The sequence below is a fragment of the Setaria italica genome, chromosome I (assembly GCF_000263155.2).
Source record: "Setaria italica strain Yugu1 chromosome I, Setaria_italica_v2.0, whole genome shotgun sequence".
In the NCBI taxonomy this organism is placed as follows: Eukaryota; Viridiplantae; Streptophyta; class Magnoliopsida; order Poales; family Poaceae; genus Setaria; species Setaria italica.
Genome location: NC_028450.1, coordinates 29,531,696 through 29,550,530, shown reverse-complemented (window position 1 = coordinate 29,550,530; position 18,835 = coordinate 29,531,696). Strand labels below are relative to the sequence as shown.

The 18,835-nt window shown below is 46.1% G+C and overlaps 2 protein-coding genes and 1 long non-coding RNA gene across 3 annotated transcripts; 2 read left to right on the top strand and 1 right to left on the bottom strand.

The window, feature by feature from the left end:
- Positions 1-346: 346 nt before the first annotated feature.
- Positions 347-2,208, bottom strand: LOC111257401. The gene is made up of 2 exons (XR_002677868.1): positions 1,836-2,208; positions 347-1,705 (listed from the first exon to the last, which is right to left on the bottom strand). It is a non-coding gene; the product is annotated as an uncharacterized LOC111257401 (long non-coding RNA).
- A 9,134-nt stretch (positions 2,209-11,342) lies between these two features.
- LOC101764776 lies at positions 11,343-12,630 on the top strand. The gene is made up of 2 exons (XM_004952899.3): positions 11,343-11,688; positions 11,864-12,630. The coding sequence occupies exons 1-2, from the start codon at positions 11,480-11,482 to the stop codon at positions 12,015-12,017; spliced, it is 363 nt and encodes a 120-aa protein (XP_004952956.1). The 5' UTR covers positions 11,343-11,479; the 3' UTR covers positions 12,018-12,630.
- A 2,415-nt stretch (positions 12,631-15,045) lies between these two features.
- Positions 15,046-17,835, top strand: LOC101764373. Its single transcript, XM_004952898.3, has 4 exons — positions 15,046-15,245; positions 15,892-16,250; positions 16,580-16,914; positions 17,451-17,835. Exons 1-4 carry the CDS (start codon positions 15,161-15,163, stop codon positions 17,557-17,559), a joined length of 888 nt encoding a protein of 295 aa, XP_004952955.1. The 5' UTR covers positions 15,046-15,160; the 3' UTR covers positions 17,560-17,835.
- Positions 17,836-18,835: the final 1,000 nt, after the last annotated feature.

Genomic DNA, 18,835 nt, shown 5'->3' with positions numbered 1-18,835 from the left:
CTCAAGAGATTGGAAAGGAAAATAAAAATTGAGATTGGATCCGCCATTCATTTGAATGCATGATAGCAAAGAGTAAAAATTCTTCATCAAAATAAACATCCCTTGGTATGTAATTACATCCATAACTTGCATCTAGGCAATGAAATCCATTTACGAAAGGCATAATTTAGATAGTAACCTGCTAATGATAGTGGCAGAGGTGAATTTCCAATTAAGCATTGATTAAACCCAACCCATGCATGTATAGAGTCTGACATATTTAGCCTTGGGCAAGTATCATTTCCATGTAGCCAGTTGTCGCCATCATCCTTTGGACCATGCTTTTTAAATAATTATGTGCATATAATTATTCTCAAAAAATCATGTTCATAGCAATTTGAAAGCATTTTGAAATTCCATGTTCTAAAAATATAATACCTCTACCAGGCAAACATGGTGGTAACCCGGTGATAACAGTCTAGGCACTTGAAAGCTGTGATGTCCATGACATTGACCTAATTCTGTGTAAGTTGTGCCTGTTAAGTGTTGCGGCGTAGTGCTTGTTTTGCCCTCGGTCTTATTACGATGATAATTTTCGCTGGCCTTTGCACGCCTCCTCTCCTTTTCCTCCTCCAGCAAATTGGCATAATTATCCCTTCTTTCTTTCCTTTTATGTTCTGCTATTGCTGCATCAACATTTTCAATTTCTTCACCACCTGCAACTTTAAAATACCATGGTCAAAACTAACGAAGACCAGGCAAAACCAAACCAAGTAATATGGATAAAAAAAAACATATAAGTATAACATGCTAGCAGCTGTTTCTTCTACTAACAAACCAGGTCGACCAAACTCTGGTCTTGATCTTTTACGAATACGTCGAGAATTGGAGGTTGTTATGTTTGTCTCATCACCAAGTGGAAAACGATGGTCCATCGGTAGGAAACAATTATCACCTTTGTGGTATTCTATTTCTAATATTATAAAGACCAATATGATAAACGAAGTCAGTTCACACGTGTATGTGTATGGTTAAAACAATCCATTTTAATGTTTATAATGGTATGCGATTACCTGACAACCATGAAATAGCTCTTTCTACTAACCGCTCAGGTAATCAAGTGTCTGCAAAGTTCATTGGACCAAAATCAAGAACCTCATATAGTCATATACACGTGCACCAAAGCATAGTAGAGTACTGCTAAAATATATATTTAACTAATTGAAAATCAAGATAGGTTAACACGAACCAGACTTAGCTTAAAAATCTACACCTAAGACCCAAGAAACCAGTGAAGCATAGTTAGATTGATGGCAATGCATCAGGCCAAATGAGAAACATCATGAATTTCGACACACTTTGGACGTTGCACATAAATTAAGAGAGCCACATAGATTTAAAAGCAAAATGAGTATTGGCAGCACACGGGGATGTGTATCGAAAACGTATCATGCATAAGTAAAATAACGGAGCCTTTGGAGACCCGTTTTTAGCCTCGGCAGCTTGCAGCAGCGGCGAGACGGCAGCGAAGCAGCATCCCACGATGTCATGGCAGCGGAGGAAGGCGGCGATCTCTTCATCATTGCTCCGCGGTGGCGGCGGCTCCGGCGTGGCCGGGGGCGAGGGATCCGGTGGTGGTGATGTCAGCATGGATGCGAGGCGGCGCGCGGCGAGGGTCGGCGTGGCCATTCCACATGGCGCTTACGGCCACCGACGCGGCCTACAGCTGGTGGCACAGTGCTGGGTCATGTACCACTGGTACAAGCGGATGCAGGCGCGCCGCGCGCCCCGGTGGCGAGGCCACGTGCGTACTGCATCTCGGAAAAGTCCGACGGGCTCATGGACAAGATCCCCACCTTCATCGTCGACCCGCTGCCCGCCGGCCGCCGGCGAGGACCACGTATGCAAACCGTAAACAGCAAAACCACCTCTTTTCTACCTCCGCCGGAACAATGATGAATAGATGATCGTTGGAAATAGGAAAAAATGAAAGAGGAGATGGACAGCGATATGTTCTTGCTTGCCTATCGCTCCGCCAGGTTCTGCTATAATCGTCGTCGTCGTAGGAGTCGGTGTGGGGATCTTGACGCTCGAGTGACGTTGGGCTGGGCGCTCACCGCCAATCTGTTCTTGCACCCCCGACCTTGACCCTGAAACATACGTCGGGTGGAGGGCAGGCCTGAGGGCGTGACGGCGCACGACGGGATGCCAGTGACAGAAGGAAAGCACGACGGGATGCCAGCGACAGAAGGAAAGCAATAAAAAGGAAGGCTTCGGGGTTTCTGGAAGGTGAAAATCGCTACACGGGCGGGTATGTTTTTTCCGTGGTGAAAAAAATGACGGCGAAAAGACAGAACCATTTTCTAAAATGTTATTTTCACCTTTTGTCAAAACCTTGTACCCTCAACCTGACACCTCAACCTGACAGGTGGGTTGAGGGGTAGGAGGAAATAGTTTGGCACAATCTGTTCGCTTCAGCTTATCAGCCGGTTTATCAGTCATCGAATAATATTTTTCTCTCCTAACAAATCAGCCGTTTCAACTTTTCAGCCGACTTATAAGTCCAACCGAACACCTTGGATTGTGATCGGATCCTCCATCTAATTTGCTGCCGTGACAACTAACAACCAAGTTCATGCCATTGCTCTCCAAACTCTAGATGAGCTGAACCCGTTCGAATCCAGCTGCATCTTGCATCTGCTGCTGGTGCCAACAGAGCCAGCCCTACCAATGGAGGCCGTCGGGGAATCCGGATAATAGCGCCACGTCGGAACAGTAAGCTCGCGGCGCATCAAACGACGAGGCTGCCGTACCCGTGCGCTCCTTCGCTTTCAGCTAGCTGGAGGCCACTACCACTAGCTTTTGCAGCTGCATCGCCAGACCACTTTTCTCCTGCGCCTGCCAAACCCCGTAGTCCTGTCTGTGCTTCTTGTCCTGCCCCGTACCAATCCCGTCTTTTTCTTACTTGTCTCTACGGCGAATTTGTGTGCCAAAATATGTTAGGGTACATTTAAAGTTCCTGTTTAAATTTGTAGGTTGATACCCGATTACATCGAGATCATTATAGAGTGCAATCTTTATAAGGAATTCTTTTAACCTTAAATTTTGTTACTTTTATATGACGAGACCAGGAGCGGACTAGGACCCGAGCTGGGGAAGCAGCCCTTGTCCAGCTCAAAGAACCCCAAGTACCCTTATGTAAAACCATACTATTAGCAGTCCATGGTTTAAGATCCAGCCCCAACTAGCAGAAGCACACATCGTCGTAGCTACAAAGCTACCTGCCTCATCGCTACTCGGTTTCGACACATCTTTTTTTTTTTTCATTTCAACGCTGTTCGGCTGGTGCATGGCTACTGCTGCCGCTGCCTGCTGGTGCGTGCTACTGCAGCTGCTTGCTCTCTGCTGAGTAGCAGCAGCTGCAAAGCAGCTAGCCAAACAGAATAGCCGGCATCCCCATTGGCAATCGAGGCATTGGAGACCCCGGGCCGCCACAGGCAGGAGCGACGGTCGGTGTGGCGGTGCCCCTAGCGGCCTGGGCCCAGGCTCCAGCATTCGTGCATTGCTTCAGGTGCGGCAATGGCCTGCTGGGACAGGCGTTGATGCATGGTCAGTGCCTCAGCGGGCCGGTCCAGCATCTAGGGCCGTTGCCCTTGACCCTCCATTCTGGCAAGGTGCCTCGTGCTGATGCATTCAACCTCAACCTCCCTAGGTACGATTCTGGACGTTTCTGGGTCCGCCACTGGATGAGACTGAAAGTAGATAAGAAAGAGAGGAAATTGTGAGACTAGAAAGAGTCACTCAACTTCTATGCCAGTTAGCGCATATATCCATCATAAGAGTATCAATAGCACTATTTAACTTGCACTTTCATCTCTGTTGTCAACTTGTCTTGCTGATAGGTAGGACTTGATAGGGACGTAGCAATGGAACGATAGATCCCCGCAGCTAGGCCTGCTAACGGGGGCCAACCCGCCCCTAACTTAACCCTACCCATAGCTAGCTAACTAACGCTGCAAACCCAACCCTACCCACAAGTTAATTAATCAACCCTACTCGTCCCGTCCCACCTAAATTGGTTAACCCATGGCAACCCGCATGGGCAGGCCGCATGCCCCACTGGTCACTGCCCCCGTGGGAGCTGAGCATGCCCCCACATGCACCTCTTCGACTGGACTGGTGCTGCAGTTCAATAGAGCAAAATTACAATCTATGTCACATACTTCAATGTATCCTTAAAATTCAAAAAGCTTTTGCCTCATAAGCAATCTTCCTCGCCTCCTTTTTGCCAGAAAAAGGCATCATTATCCAATCTGCGAGTACCAACACTTCAGAAGCTATGTTAACCACCTGCAGTACTCATCATCCTTCATTGGATGGATATCTATATAACCAGTCTTTGCCGCGAACCAGAGCTTCAAGAGTTTGTGGCATCATGGTGCTTCGATTGTCACTAAGAATTCGACCGCCCAGGCTGAATGCGGATTCAGAAGAAACAATGCTCAATGGAATTGCTAAGAAATCGCGTGCCATAGCTGACAACACGGGGTACTGGTTCGAGTTTGTCTTCCACCATGTTAAAATTTCAAAGTTTTCATCTTCTCTCACTAATTCTTCATGCATATGATCTTTCAGTTCGAGTCCCTCTCCTCTGAGAGCTAAATTGAGTAAATTCTTGTTCCAGTCTTCTCTTGCCAAGCAGTACCACTGGTGAGCAGTTCACCACGCTCCTAGACACACTAGCTTGAGATATGCATTTGTATCAATTCTAACAATGTCTTCATACTTTATGTAATATTTGTGCAGCCATTATTTAGCCAAATCTTTGCTCAAGTCAACATCAATTAAATTCTCACAAACCTTCTCATAGAAGAAGTCCAGGAAATCAAATTTCTATCTTGGAATAAGAATGGTAGCAATGACAAGCAACATGTTGTAATTCTGATCCCAATACTTAGCGAACTTCTTGTCCATTGCTCTAGCCAAGACTTTTATAACCTGATCATCTTTCCATCCGTGACTTCTTAGAGCTTGATGTACTAACAGCACATTGTCAAGAAACAGATGTGATGTAGGAAATCTATCGGCCAAGAATGCCAATGTAGCTTCTTCAAAAACCTGCAAGGAATTCACAAATAGACTTAGCCCCACTCCATTCATCATCAGTTGGAATGGGTTGCTGTTGCAATTTTGCGTATCGCTTCAGTACAATCTTGTATTCCACTGCTGTTGTGGAACCGCCTAAATTAAACCGGCTTAAGTGCACTTAACCATCCTTGAAACAACTAGTCAAGTCAACGTGCACTTAAAATGGTGTAATCTGACAGTCCGTTGGGTCAAGCCCGATTCTACCACTGATCCCTTCGATCGAACCCATATGCACAGAGCTCACGCAACGGTGAGGGCAGATGATACAATAGAACATTTGATAACAAAATAGAGTACTCATTAACCAAGTACCAAATAAGTACACACAAGTTTTGGAACAAGTTTCAAGTTTGCAGCGAATTACAAATCAGAGTTGGAAATAAAATAGCTACAGCGGAAGTCTAAGCGATACGATGACAACAGGTACATGGTGACATGGGTAGCTCATCCACATGTCATCTGTCCGAGTACTCCTTCACCCAAGCACTCTTACGCCGAGTCTGGAGACCACTCGACTGACCACCCCTCGGGTAGAGGACGGCCGTCCCAGGGTTGACCAGCAACTAGCTCAAACCAGTCAGCACTAAGCCCTAAAAATCATCAATAAAGTAAGGCTAAGTATACTAATACTCAGCAAGACTTAACCGACCATGGACTATACTTAGCCGACTTCTAGTATGCAAGGCTTTTGGGCCAAGGGGCTTATTTTGCCAACAAAAGCAAGTAAGGGTGGATCCTTACTTTCAACTTTTAACCTCCATTTACAATTGAACTAGATTACTGTTAGGTGAGCAACTTTGCAAAACTTTTTCAAGGTAAGGTAACAAGTAGCAAGATAATAGCTTAACAAAGCATGTTTCCACTTCTTGCTACGATGTGATGAAGAGATCAAGGTTCTCTTAATCGAGAGCGGCGGTGAATCAATTCGATTTATAACCTTGCAAGGTGGACCTATACACCCAGTATATGATCTGCCCCCATCGAGCAACATATGACAAACGGTTCCCTTAAAGAACGAGGGCATTTGAGAACCCCTGCGCCCCTCAAGTACTATTCCCCACCTCCTAGAGCCTGCCATGAGTTACAGACCAGTACACGAATAGGGATCAAGACGAACTCAAACTACTATCGCGCAATAAGGTACTAGGCTTTACCAGTTTCAACTACCTATTACTTCCAGCAGGTGCATAGTATAGTTCAAACTTGATCAGCACGGCCACAACGAACGGGCCTTAATCGACACGGGCGGAGTGTAACCAACATTCCAGACTTTCTTTTCTTTCTGCCTCCGCCCGGTCTCCAGTTCTTCCATATTTCAATTCCAGTTTGGAGTAGTTTTTCCCTGAATCGAGAGGTCCTATGTCTCGCGAGTGACAAGAGATCACTTGACTTTTATTGCTCCTGATTAAGCATGGCACTACTCGTCCTGCACATACTAGTATTTGAGCCTGGGAATCCTAGGGATCATGGAACTAAGGTTTCATTCAACTCCTAAAACTTAATGCAGTAAAAATTAGTACACATAAGACATGGTAGTTTTGAAATTAGGAGTTATGCTCCGGGACTTGCCTTCGGAATCAACCTTGGGCTCTTCCGTACTTTAGTGCAATCCTTGCGGCGCTTCCACTGAAGAGGCTTTGAGCTGTTTACTCTCGGACATGGCCACCAACTCGTAGAGACTGTCCACTAGCGGATTCTACACAACAATGCATATTTATGAGTTGAAGGAAACATAAGATACATGCACATCATGCGATTTGAAAAGTGAAACAACCCAAAATACCGGATTAGAAACCACGGAAACACTAAGACTCTACGCAACTCAACTGCCTACTGATTACCCTTGAACAAACGGTAGAAGGGTCCTTTGATTACTCGGATGACTACTTTGGCTACCTTCTCTATAATCTAGCACGACCTTAGACTACTCACGGCCCTCAGAAAACAACTCGGTTGGTACCCAACCGACTACAAGCAGCCTTGAAATAACTCAGATACACTCCTCCAACTACTCGTGGCTCCGAAACTACTCGGAGTACACACGTCCGGTGGTGCTTGCACACAGGCGCCGTCGTGGGACTCTCGACTACCTGAAAAAAAATCAGAAAACGCAACGCCTCGATGAGAACTTACCCAAAAACTCTGTTTTGGAGAAGAAGGGGCTGGAAAGGGTGGAACACAAGGGTGATGGAACCGTCAACACTTCTCTTCTTGGCTCCAGAAACTCTGGCAGCGGCCGGTGAGGTTGCAGACTAACTGGGAGTGTCGGCGAGGTGGGGGCGACGGTGAATCGGAAGTTTGGACAGAGCTTTTGAGCGTAGGTGGTGGAAGAAGAGTTCGTTTGGCTTGCTTTTTCTAGCTCTTGGCCGAGGAAGAGTGGAGAGGTGAAAGGGAGCGGAAGAGCAAGGCCTGCTCGGGCGGGAGCTATTTACATGGAATGGTTACCCGTTTGTTCTGGCAGTCCGCGGTGGTGTCAGGCACGTGCGGGGCGGGGTCAACGCTACAGTGGATGAGCAGTAGCGCGCAGAGGTGTGGGTGATGGAGTGGTTGGCGATGGGACGAGGTGGAACGGCGTGCGATTTCAGTCATGTGAGCGCTGACTTTTGGCGCTGGACGGAATGATGCACGACGCGGCGTCCATCGGGTGGAACCCATCGGCCCGAACAAAGGATTCCAAAGAAGACAGAAAGAAGGGAGGATGATAGGAGGGGTCATGAATTTGGAAAAACCTCAGAATCAAAACTTAAGTTGGGAGAACAACCAACAAAAATTTGAAAACCCCATTTTCTTAACAAGAAAAGAAATTGATGCAATGCCATGGTGCTCATTTTGCTTAAGTGAAGTTGTTTAACCCTAACTCGGGTGTTACAACTGCCTCAAGAATCATGGCATGTGTTGAGTTCCACCAGTTTGGAACATCAAGCACTAAACCAACCTTTGCAGGAAGACATTCCCTTTCACAAATCTCATTGAAAGCCTGGATTCGCAATGCTGACGAATTAACATACCTAACCAGGTCTCTTATCGATTCTATTGCAGCATCAGCAATGCCTATACTATCTTGCACAAGAATGTTGAGTATATGAGCACAACATCTAACAAGAAGATGCTCACCATCAAATAACATATCACGCTTTCCACTTTCTTGGAGAAGATCACAAGTTGCCTTGTTATTTGCCGCATTGTCATGTGTGATCGTAAACATCTTCTCTTTGATTCCATAATCTGTTAGACATCTTGTAATGGCTTCCTCAATAGCTAGACCATTATGTGGATACTTAACATCCTTGAATGCAATAATTTTTATCTTCAAAATAAAATCAGGGTCAATAAAATGTGCTACCAAACAAATATATCCCAACTTTTGGTTTGATATCCAAAGATCGGATGTGAAGCAAATGGAGTTTAATTGCTTCGCCTTCAATCCAAGCACGTGTCGCAAACTAACAATCGATTAGGAGGGTCAATCAAATTGAATCAGAAAAATCAATCGCACCTAGGCAAGCTGCATCTCTTGGGCTGCCATCAGTCCAGCACCCGGCACCACTTCTAGTAGGAGTCAAATCACGGCAGCCGTTGTACTCTAACTTGTGATACACAGCACCTCCTCGGCTTCTCCCGCTGGATGTAGGACTCGAGGCCGCCACTGCAGACGCTAGACAATCAAATCAAACCCTACCAAGAAAGGAAGAGGATGAGGAAAAGAGGAAAGGGATGCTGCAGAGGAGGAGGTAGGAGAGGAGAGCTACAGGAGGAGGCGTACCGCCAATCTGTCGTCGTGGTTGGAGGAGGACGCGCGGGAGTGGCCGGGGCGACGGCGGCTGGCGGCAGCGGCAGCGTCGCCTATCTCCCTTTCTTGCACGAGCGACGCGAGTCGTGACTGGCGGAACACCCACCGTGAGAACCCACCCAGGTAAGGTCAAGTGGACCCATTCTAACTCGCCCCAACCCGCACTTCTAGTATTATCCTCTCCGCTCCGCCCAGTTAGTCTCAAAAACTCATTCTCACCCGTCTACACAAGACCCACCTCAGGACCCTACCCGAAAAAAATCGTTTTCACCCGCCCCACTAGCAGGCCTACCCGCAGCTTATTTTTTCTACTACATCCATATTTATATTTGGGTAATTTTACCCATGGACACTCTTCATTGTTGGTCTTTGCTGGTGGATATCACTCAAATGCATCTTTGTTGGTGGACACTTTTTAATTGTGACAATTTGCCCGTGGGCATCACAACTAATAAAATATTATTCTTTACATGAGAAGAGAGAGAAATATGATGAATGGACTAAAGTACCCATCATTTGAGTGGGCTCATGTGTCAGATTGAAGAGGGGGATTTCTTGCTCGGCTCTCCCCACCCCGACCTGGTTTTCGCTTTCTTCTATTTTTTTTTTTGAAACTGGCTTGTTTTCTTGGCTGCAACGTGCTCTGGATCCGCTTCTTCTTGCTATTCTTGGGAGGAAATAGGAAAGGAGACTCTGTTCTTTTTTTCCCTTGAAACGGACACTCCGCTGTTCTTGGAGAGCAAAGGAAAGGGAAACATGAACAGCACAACAAGGGACGCAAACTTTCCAAACGTTATCTATCCATTCCATGCTCGGCGAGGTGAGTTGAGCAAGGCAATGTACCTGGCCCAGCAAAAACACGTCCTTCTAGTCCCTACCCAATCTGACATGTGGTTCCCGCTTAATTGATGGACATTTTAGTCCGTTCACCATATTTCTCTCTCTTCTCATAAAAAATAATATTTTATTGATCCGGTGTCTATCAACAAATTATCACAATTAAAGAGTGTCCACTAGCGAAGATGCATTTGAGTAATGTACTAGCTAAAACTAACATTGAAGAGTATCCAGGAGCAAAATTACCCTTTATATTTAGCCTTTTTATGAAGGAGAATGGATTAGTATAGTTGGCTTTTCTAATCTTGTGATCCTAGTTTCATCATGAATCTGATCTCACGTGTCATGGACTCTTTAAAGGTACAGTTAAGGTGTCCCTTAAATAATACTAAAAAGAGATTTTTCATACACATTCTTTCAATTGTGATATTTGTTTCGGCCAAGCTCACGACATTGGAGGCTAAAGCTAGCAAAGTGCAGGGCGGCGCGGGAACTCTCACTACATTTGCAGTACTAGTGTACTGCATTTCTAGTGCCACAATCGTGAAGGTGGACTCAAAACTATTACGGGTGAACAGGTGGGTGCCCCGGTCGTTTGATGGCTGGCCCGTGCCGTCGTAGAGGCGTAGAGCCATTGAACCAAGCGGTTGAGGGCAGGCCCGGCCGCAGCACATGCGGGCACAGTGGATCCGTACGCCGCAAGCGACAACGGAGTCCTGTGGCCTACACGTGGAGGGATGAGAGCGGACGCACAGCCTCGGCGCAGGGCAAGCGCCACAGGCCGCCGCAGCCTCTGCCGTTGCTGCTCGGTGGCTCGGTGCTCCAAGTCTGCCTCCCTCCATGTCTATGGCAGTATGGCCCATGCACACTGATGATTGATGCATTGGAAATTTGGAATGGATCGATCAGTGCAAACGCTTCACAACTTGGAAGGAGAGGCGGTATGAGTGTGTAGCCATGGAGCTCCACTGCGATTAGCTGGTTGTGTACCCAGCATTATCCAGATGTGGAGCACTTGCACAGTTGTTAAAATTATCCATATATTTGTGCTTTGTTGCTTTTTATTCTTATTGAAATGTGCCCTTTTTTAACTTTGGTCAAGTCCACCTTCAAACCTGGCCTCTCCTTCGGAAGAAAAAAAGGGAAACATGATCTTAAGAATACTTTTGTTTTGCGTGTAAACTGATCCTGGTGAAGTTAATGAACTACGCTGCACAGTCAGCGGAAATCTCGAAGCTTAGCTTCACCCTTGATGGATGATAGGCTTACAAAGGGAAAAAGAAAGTAACAATGCTCCACGCCCTAAATATGATTAGTACCGAATCATGGTATGTTTGAAAAGTTTGTTCACGGTTATACGTAAAACAATGCGCAACATTAGTACAAGTGGTCTCCTTTGAACTGAAGAAGGTTCAGCAGAAATCAACTGTCTGGTCACCAAATCCAAGGTGAGCTGGCAGACGTGTTAGGATGACAGTGCCAAGCTCACTCTCCAATCGGAATCCACGTCCTCCTTGACCAGCTGCTTGGACGCACCCTACCACACACACACACACCCCTTCCTCCTCCTTTATAAGCACCGGGTGAACTCCCCTTCCATGAAGGACAAAAGATCTCTCACAAGCAAAGGAAAGGAGGAAGTGAAACTGAAGGGGGGAAAAAACAGATTCTGCATCCAAAATCCATCCACTACGGTAGTCCACATACTCTCTGCGTTCTGGCACCATGGCCGGGCTGAGTGTAGTACTGGAGACCACCCACAAGAACCACCCGGGGAAGAAGCCGCCGGCGCAGATCATCAGCAAGGCCACCCTCTTGATCCACGGCCCCAAGCAAAAGCACGTCTCGCCGCCGCCGCCGGCGAGCTCCTTCCTGCAGCGCTGCTGCCTGTGCCACAGGGAGCTCGCCGAGGGCAGGGACATCTACATGTACAGGTAATAAGCTAATAAGATGCGCTGAGAAGAAGGCGTCCAGATTGATCCGCGGTTGTGAGCTCATTCTTCTGGTTGGCTAGCTCATATATGGAGTATATTTGCACATGTGTTTATCTTTCGGGAAAAAAAATCTTTGTACATATGTTTGACTCGTGGCGCGTGCATGCAATTGCAGAGGCGACCGGGCGTTCTGCAGCGAGGAGTGCCGGCGCCAGCAGATCTTCATGGACGAGGACGCCGGCAGCAGCTGCTGCGCCAATGGTGCAGGTGCCGCCACCGCGCGCGGCAGCCGGCGAGTCGCTGGCGGCGGCGGCTCCGTCGCGTACTGATTGAACAGCCGTACGTGATGAGTTTAGCGCGGCCAGGCTATTGCTTTGGGCAGAACCAGAGATCCAAGAGAGCATTAATCATGGAGGATGGGATTAACAGTGGGTTAAGCAGAGTAGATTAGTGTAGATGAGTATCTGACAGCTCATCGCCGTGGGTCCGAGCGCACGCACAAGAAGATGCTAGTGCTGCACGACCAGTACGTGGCATCTGGCTGGACGTACCGGATAAGATGGCCATGACTTGGACCCCGCCGCTCTTGGGCCCCACGTCTGAAGTGGATCAGGATCGAGCGAGTAATTAGCGGGGAGCCTTTTGTCATGCCTCTCACCTCCGATAGAGATTAGCTTTACGCAAGCGAAACTAACTGCGGTTAAAAGGTGGGTCGCTGACTAAGGCCTATCGCTGACCGGAGTTAGATCTTGTATTCTTGTGTGTGCACCGTATGTACAAGGTTGGCGGTATCTCCGGTTCATGGAGGTGGAATGCCACTTCTCTTTTTCGTCCGTTCTTCTTCTTGGATTCGACCTTTGCATTCTTCCGTTGTGTCAAATAGCTCAATATTCCGGTGATGTTATCGTACCAGATGATGATCTTTCAGAGAGCTTATTATTAGCATGTCCTTCCATATGACCAGGCTTCATGCCTCTTGTCTTTGGTAATTTACTGGAATAAGGGTCGTCTGTGTTCACTACTCACATCGGCGGCAAGAATGCCTCGGCTCATGGCCTCATGCTGCGTACTGACAGTAGCTACAAGCTACTCCATCACGTCATATATTTAAGATGGGCGTGGGCGCTTGTACGTCCGTTGGTCCATCACAACATCAAAAAATAACATCTTCAACATAAAAAATAAACGTTTGCAACATAGAAAATTACCATTTGCAACATCAAAAAATATGTTGAAAAAATTTATTAGCCATCTGTTAATGATGAGGAAAAAAATTGCCGCAACATCTGTTTCGTGTTGCATGGAACATTCAAATATCTCGTTAAAAATGTAACATCCAGATAAAACACTTGCAACATGTGTGTGAAACATATGCAACATCGCAACATCTAGATGTACTTTGCAACATCCACATAAAACACTTGCAACATTCTTCTAAAACATCTGAAACACTTAAAATATACTTTTGCAACATGTAGTAAACCCTAGTAGGAGGAGCACTGTATAGCAGGATCCGATGCTAGGAAATGGTGGTGGAGGAGGAGGAAGGCAGCGGCCGGCGCGGCTCACCTATGGTCGCGAGGCAGCGGCGCTCAGCACCCTTCCCCGTGGAGCTCCTCCGACGGCTAAGCCCATTGCGGGCAGAGTAGCTCCTCCGATGGCCGGCACAGCTCGCCCCTTGGAGCAGGACCTGGTGGCCTCTTCTATGATTTGGGGCAGGGATGACGGCGGGGAAGTAGGGGTAGCATAGGGGAGGGAGCTGAGAGCGCCGGCACCGGCAGCGATTAGGGAGGCGCGACATAGGGAAAGCTTGGGCTGCAAGCAAGCGATGTGCATGGAGGATCAAACATGGAGAAGCCGGTCTAGAAAAATGAGCGGAAGGATAAAAGGATATATGTGTGGTGTGGAGTTGGACGCGTGGACGTAAGATTAGTAGCATTAGAGCAACTCCAAAAAGCTGCTAATCTTACCCCCAATACCTTTTTTTAGAAAAAAAAAGAAAAAAGAACTCCAACAGTCCACTAAAACTCCCTATAAGATTCGACGCGAAAAAACAGCTCTCGTCCTGCAAATATTCGCGACACCCCGGTCTTCCCCGATCCCACCCCGCCCCCCTCCGCGCGTGTTTTTTCCCCTGGTCAGCGCCGCCTCTCCGACGGGTCCTGCTGCGGCGACCATGCTGACTGGCTCTGCGCCCTCCCCGACGAGCTCCTCATCGTCATCCTCTCCCGTGTCGGCGACTCCCGCGCCGCGGTGTCCACCTCCCGTCGCTGGATCCCCGCGTTCGGCTTCTCCATCGGCAACCACCTCCCGTCGGAGTACGTGGGGACCCTGCACCGCTACCGCAATGGCGACGGAGGCGACGATGACGCGCAGTGGGTGCTCGCCCAGCAGTTCACCGCCTGCAAGGACCACGCCATGGAGGTCACGGTGGTGGGAAAAAAAGCAACGAATTCTAATGGACCCGATACGATGACGTGGCCTGTTTTGAATTATTGGAGGTAGTTTTTAGAGTTCTATTGTGTTTTTAGTATAACCCCAATATCTCGTTTTGAGGAAGAATTTTTTGTGAAGAGCTGCTCTTACTGATTTCAGATTAGAGCTGCGATAAAACGCTGAGACCCTTATATAAAAAAAGGTTGAACTGCGACCCTTATTTAAGAAAAGTTAAATAAAAGTTGACCTGCGATAAAGCGCCAGGTTGAATTCACCCATGAAATATTAGGTTGCCCTTAGATCATGCAGCTAAACAGAAGATGTATTGGAAAATCGTGCTTGACCAGAATTAATAATTGTTTTCGATTTTTCAAATAGCAGGGCACATGTGTTGACGACATTCAGGCCCAAGAAAAAGGCCTCAGCCAAAATAGAGACCAGCGGCCCAAATAAACATAAAAAAATTTTAATTTTCTTTGGTTGGGGTGCGCCAGGCCCTGCCAGCAGTGCAACGGCTGGGCGACGCTCGAGGACCCCAGTGGCAAGCCACTGTGGTGGACCCTCCCCCACAAAAAATAAATTTAATATCGAAGTGGGCACATGGCCCACATATCAGATATTAAACTGATAAGAACAGATACTACACTTGATCTTAGCCAAAAGGCCGAGAAAGGTATGAGTTGGTCAGGTGCCCTGCCCCTCCTTTTGTAGCTCTCCCTCTCCGCGCTCCGCTCTCGCCAAGCGATGCGGGACTAATGCGTTGCCTCTCCAACAAACGCCGCGCGGCTGCGGGCGAGCGGCAACCTGGGAGTTCTGGAAGCGAAACCGGGCCGTGTTCTTATGTTGGGCCTCGCGTCGCGTCCGGCCCATTTCTTGACGAGGAGGCGAGGAGCCTTGTTGACTTGTATGGTCCAGACTCCAGAGTCGCAGACGCCGGGAAGCGCATCGATTCGTCGACCGCCTATCCCCATCCGCCGCGCCGACCTCCCCCGGCTGCCGCGAGCACCCCGCCGGCGGGGCGGGCAGGCGGCTTCCGATGGGGTATTCGACGCGCCCGCCACCCGCGGCCAGCTTCGCCTTCCTCCTGGCGCTGCTCTTCTTCTCGCCGGTCGCGTCAGCTGGTACGACCAGTCGCCTCGCCTGGGAGTACTCGAGATCTCATTTATAGTTTTTGTTTTATTTGGTTCCGTTTACTTGAGCTGTGGAGGGGAAGTGTTTTTTCTAAGTTTACGTGCATGGCGCTAGATATTCTTGTCGCGCCTTTGTATGGATCCTTGCTGGTGTGTGCTTGGTCGCTCGAATTGTGTAAGCAGTGTAGATTTTGCTAAATGTATGTATAGCGAAGAAGGGACGGTAATTTAGAAATGGCTACGTGTGCGTACTTTAGGCCTCATCACTCTGAATTTACTGTCTGCATTTTGCGAACTTTCAGATTTTATACTGCAGAGGACAGTTTTTGAAAGAAACTGTTAGATGAGTTATGAATTAAGTTAAGCTGCATTACTGGCTGTGTTTACCTTACTGCCATATAATTCGGATTTATGATAATACTGCTGCTTGTAACACTTACACTGATGAGCAATGCTTATGCTACCGCATGCCAAGCAGTATCTTTGATTCGCTTAGTTATATATGAATATTGTGGTTGATATCAAATGATCCTAGTTAAGATAGAATCGCTTGTAGTTACCATGGCTGATTCCTCAGTAAATGAATACTATGGGAGCGTTACTCTAATGATTTATATCACATACTTTTTCTCCACAGGACAACCAAAAGGTGTATGTGTTTCACCTGGTGGACGATTTCCTGCCTTTTCATCTGAAGGCAAGCCTCCTGGAAGGGCACCGAAGGGGCGCAGAGATCTAGCACTGTGTAGGATATTCCGTCAGAATACATGTTGCGATGTGACTCAGACATTTCCTGCTCTGGTCTCTGTGAGGAACCTTGCATTAACTGGTGAAGGCGGTCAAGAATGTATCCATTTGTGGGAATTGCTTGAATGCTCAATATGTGATCCACGCGTGGGTGTCAGGCCTGGACCTCCTGTTGTATGTGCGTCATTCTGTGATATGGTCTTCAAAGCTTGTTCAGAATCGTACTTCTCCGTGGATATGAAAACACAGGTAAGACTAAAGACCCTCTGATTAGAGATCAATGATACAATTGGGTAGTGGGTACTGATACCTCAATCATGTAATGTCATACAAAATCCAAGTGTCATTGCTAGATTAAGCTTGGTATTTTTATGGTTAGATCCTACAATAAACAGTCATGTTCTAACCCATGTCTGTTCTATACATTCTGAATAGCTATTGATTCTGTGAAATTTCCCTTTTCTTCTTGAATAATCCTCAGTACGTAGGAAATTCTTAGCCTTAACACCTTGTGATCTTTTTGTTGGTTATGATTTCACAGTTTGGTTCTGAAAAGTTATCCTTACTTCTTTTGTCAGGCCTTATCTCCTTGTGGTTTAGGTGACATCCTTTGTGGCAAAGCACATAAATGGGTTTCTAATGGCACAGAGTTATGTCATCTTGCTGGTTTCTCTGTGCAAGTTTCTGAGACCAACTCTGGTTTAGTTGATGACACTTTCTGCTATGGTGGTAAAGCGAGTTTGGATTCCATCTCTGATTCATGGACTTCTTCAAAAGACCGTCCAACATTAAGCGGTGTGGCTTCTTGGAATGTTCAAGATTTCCAGAGATGGGCAAGAGATATGCCTGTCGGTGAAAGAATTTCATGGGCAATTGGAGGAATGGTCCTCACCGCGGGCCTCATTTTTATCAGGTCTTTCATATTTCCTTCTCTTTCATATTCTTTATGAAGGGGTAGTAAATTATCTGCATAATTAGTTCCTGTAGTCCTGTTTGGAAAAAGTATGTTTTGTATTTTTGGAATAGGCACTGCATAAGCATATAGAAGATGAATGGAACAATTCTTTTTCTCGAACAACACAAGAGATCTGCATGTCATTGCATTAAGAGGAGGAAAAATAATACACAGGAGAGGCAAATTGCCCGCTCCCACACACACACAAAACTTAACCAGTTACAGACGTGTCACAAACATTAACATTTAAGAAACGGCCACAACCCAAACCTCAGACTACGAATCCGGGATGAGTGGCCGATGGAGTAGTTCATGGAGCGCTGAAGCTCCAGCCAAACCCTATGGAAAGTGCAACACTTCGAGTTTTGTCCCCTTTTCTTGCTACAATCTTGCAGGGTGTGTTGAATTGATTCCTGCTAAGATGGAAGATTGGAAGCTTGCAATTGGTGCCACTACTTTTCTTTGAAAGCTCAAATTTTCATTTATCTGTGCAGCAAAAGGAAAAGCTACAGTCATCGCCAGAAGCAAGCTGCTATTGTTCGCAATATCAGATTGAGAAGGCTGGATTCAAGAGCCAACCCACAGCAAACGAAGCAAAGCTAGGAAGACTTAGGCAACTAAGTGTTACTTGTAAAGGATTCTTGGATGTGTGCTTCTACCTCTTTGTGTATCAGTATAACCTCTCAACTGTGAACAATAGATTGTAGTTCATATTCTTCCCGGTGCTTAGATACACGGAGGAACCTCCCTTTCATCCTTCTGTAAAAGAATAGTTCTACAAGTTGTCGCTAAGTTTTGCCGGAATGCAGGACTTGTGGGCTGGCTTTAGCTCGTGTAAATATTATTCGACAACAATAACTTTTTGCTGCTATTGGTATCTGGCTGCATGATCGGCTATCGGTGAGTTTAGCTAGGGCGGCAGAGCATATGTATATCTACGAAAGACCGCAGAGCATATATATATAGACACACGAAAGACCGTTTCTTGCAAATTATGTCTATTTTATTATTAACTTAATCCAGAACCTATAGCCTACAATGTATACCTTCTTTTTTGTTCCAAGGTGCAGTTTCTAAAAATAGGAATACTAAGTGTCAAAGTGGTTACTCGCAAAAAAAGTATAAAAGTGGCTCATAGATTAGTAATATTTTTTTGATAGGATTTGAGTGGAAAATGAAGGAAAACACATACACTTATATCTATTCTTTTAATCCCTCTGTAGATTGTTTTAGCTTTTATAAGTTCATAAATATTACTCCCTCCATCCCAAATTATAAGTCATTTCAAGAATCTTGGAGAGTCAAAGCATCTCAAGTTTGACCAAAATTATAGAGAAAATTATAAAGATTTATGACATCAAATAGGTATACTATAAAAATATAATTGATGAAGAATCTAATGATACTTAGATGACATCATAAATGTTATTATATTATCATATAAATTTAGTCAAACTTGAGATACTTTGACTCTCCAAGATTCTTGGAATGACTTATAATTTGGGATGGATGAGTATTATGCATCTAGACATAGACTATATTTAGATGTATAAAAATTATACACCTAGAAATGTCAAAACGACCAACAATTTTTGAAACGGAGTATTAATTAGTGTTTAGGATAAAGTGGATGTGAGATCGAATCGATACCTTTTTATAATACAATGAAAAATTATTCTTATCCAGTGTTTTGCAATGTAAAGGATCTACCATTAACATGTGGGTTCTCTCTACAAAGAACACAACTAATCTTTATCTCTAACTCTAAGGGTGTGTTTGGCATAGCTCTGGAGCTGAACTTAGCAACTCCAGCAAATTTTCTAACCAAACACCCCAGCTCCAAAATTCCATGGAGCTGTAGTGCAAATAGAGGTGGAGT

Bases quoted from the DNA above. Each gene is read 5' to 3' on its own strand.
- LOC101764373 (XM_004952898.3), top strand. From the start codon at position 15,161: ATGGGGTATTCGACGCGCCCGCCACCCGCGGCCAGCTTCGCCTTCCTC. The intron at 15,246-15,891 runs GTACGACCAGTC...TTTTCTCCACAG, and splicing joins CTCGCCGGTCGCGTCAGCTG to GACAACCAAAAGGTGTATGT. The intron at 16,915-17,450 runs GTCTTTCATATT...TTATCTGTGCAG, and splicing joins GCGGGCCTCATTTTTATCAG to CAAAAGGAAAAGCTACAGTC.
- LOC101764776 (XM_004952899.3), top strand. From the start codon at position 11,480: ATGGCCGGGCTGAGTGTAGTACTGGAGACCACCCACAAGAACCACCCG. The intron at 11,689-11,863 runs GTAATAAGCTAA...ATGCAATTGCAG, and splicing joins AGGGACATCTACATGTACAG to AGGCGACCGGGCGTTCTGCA.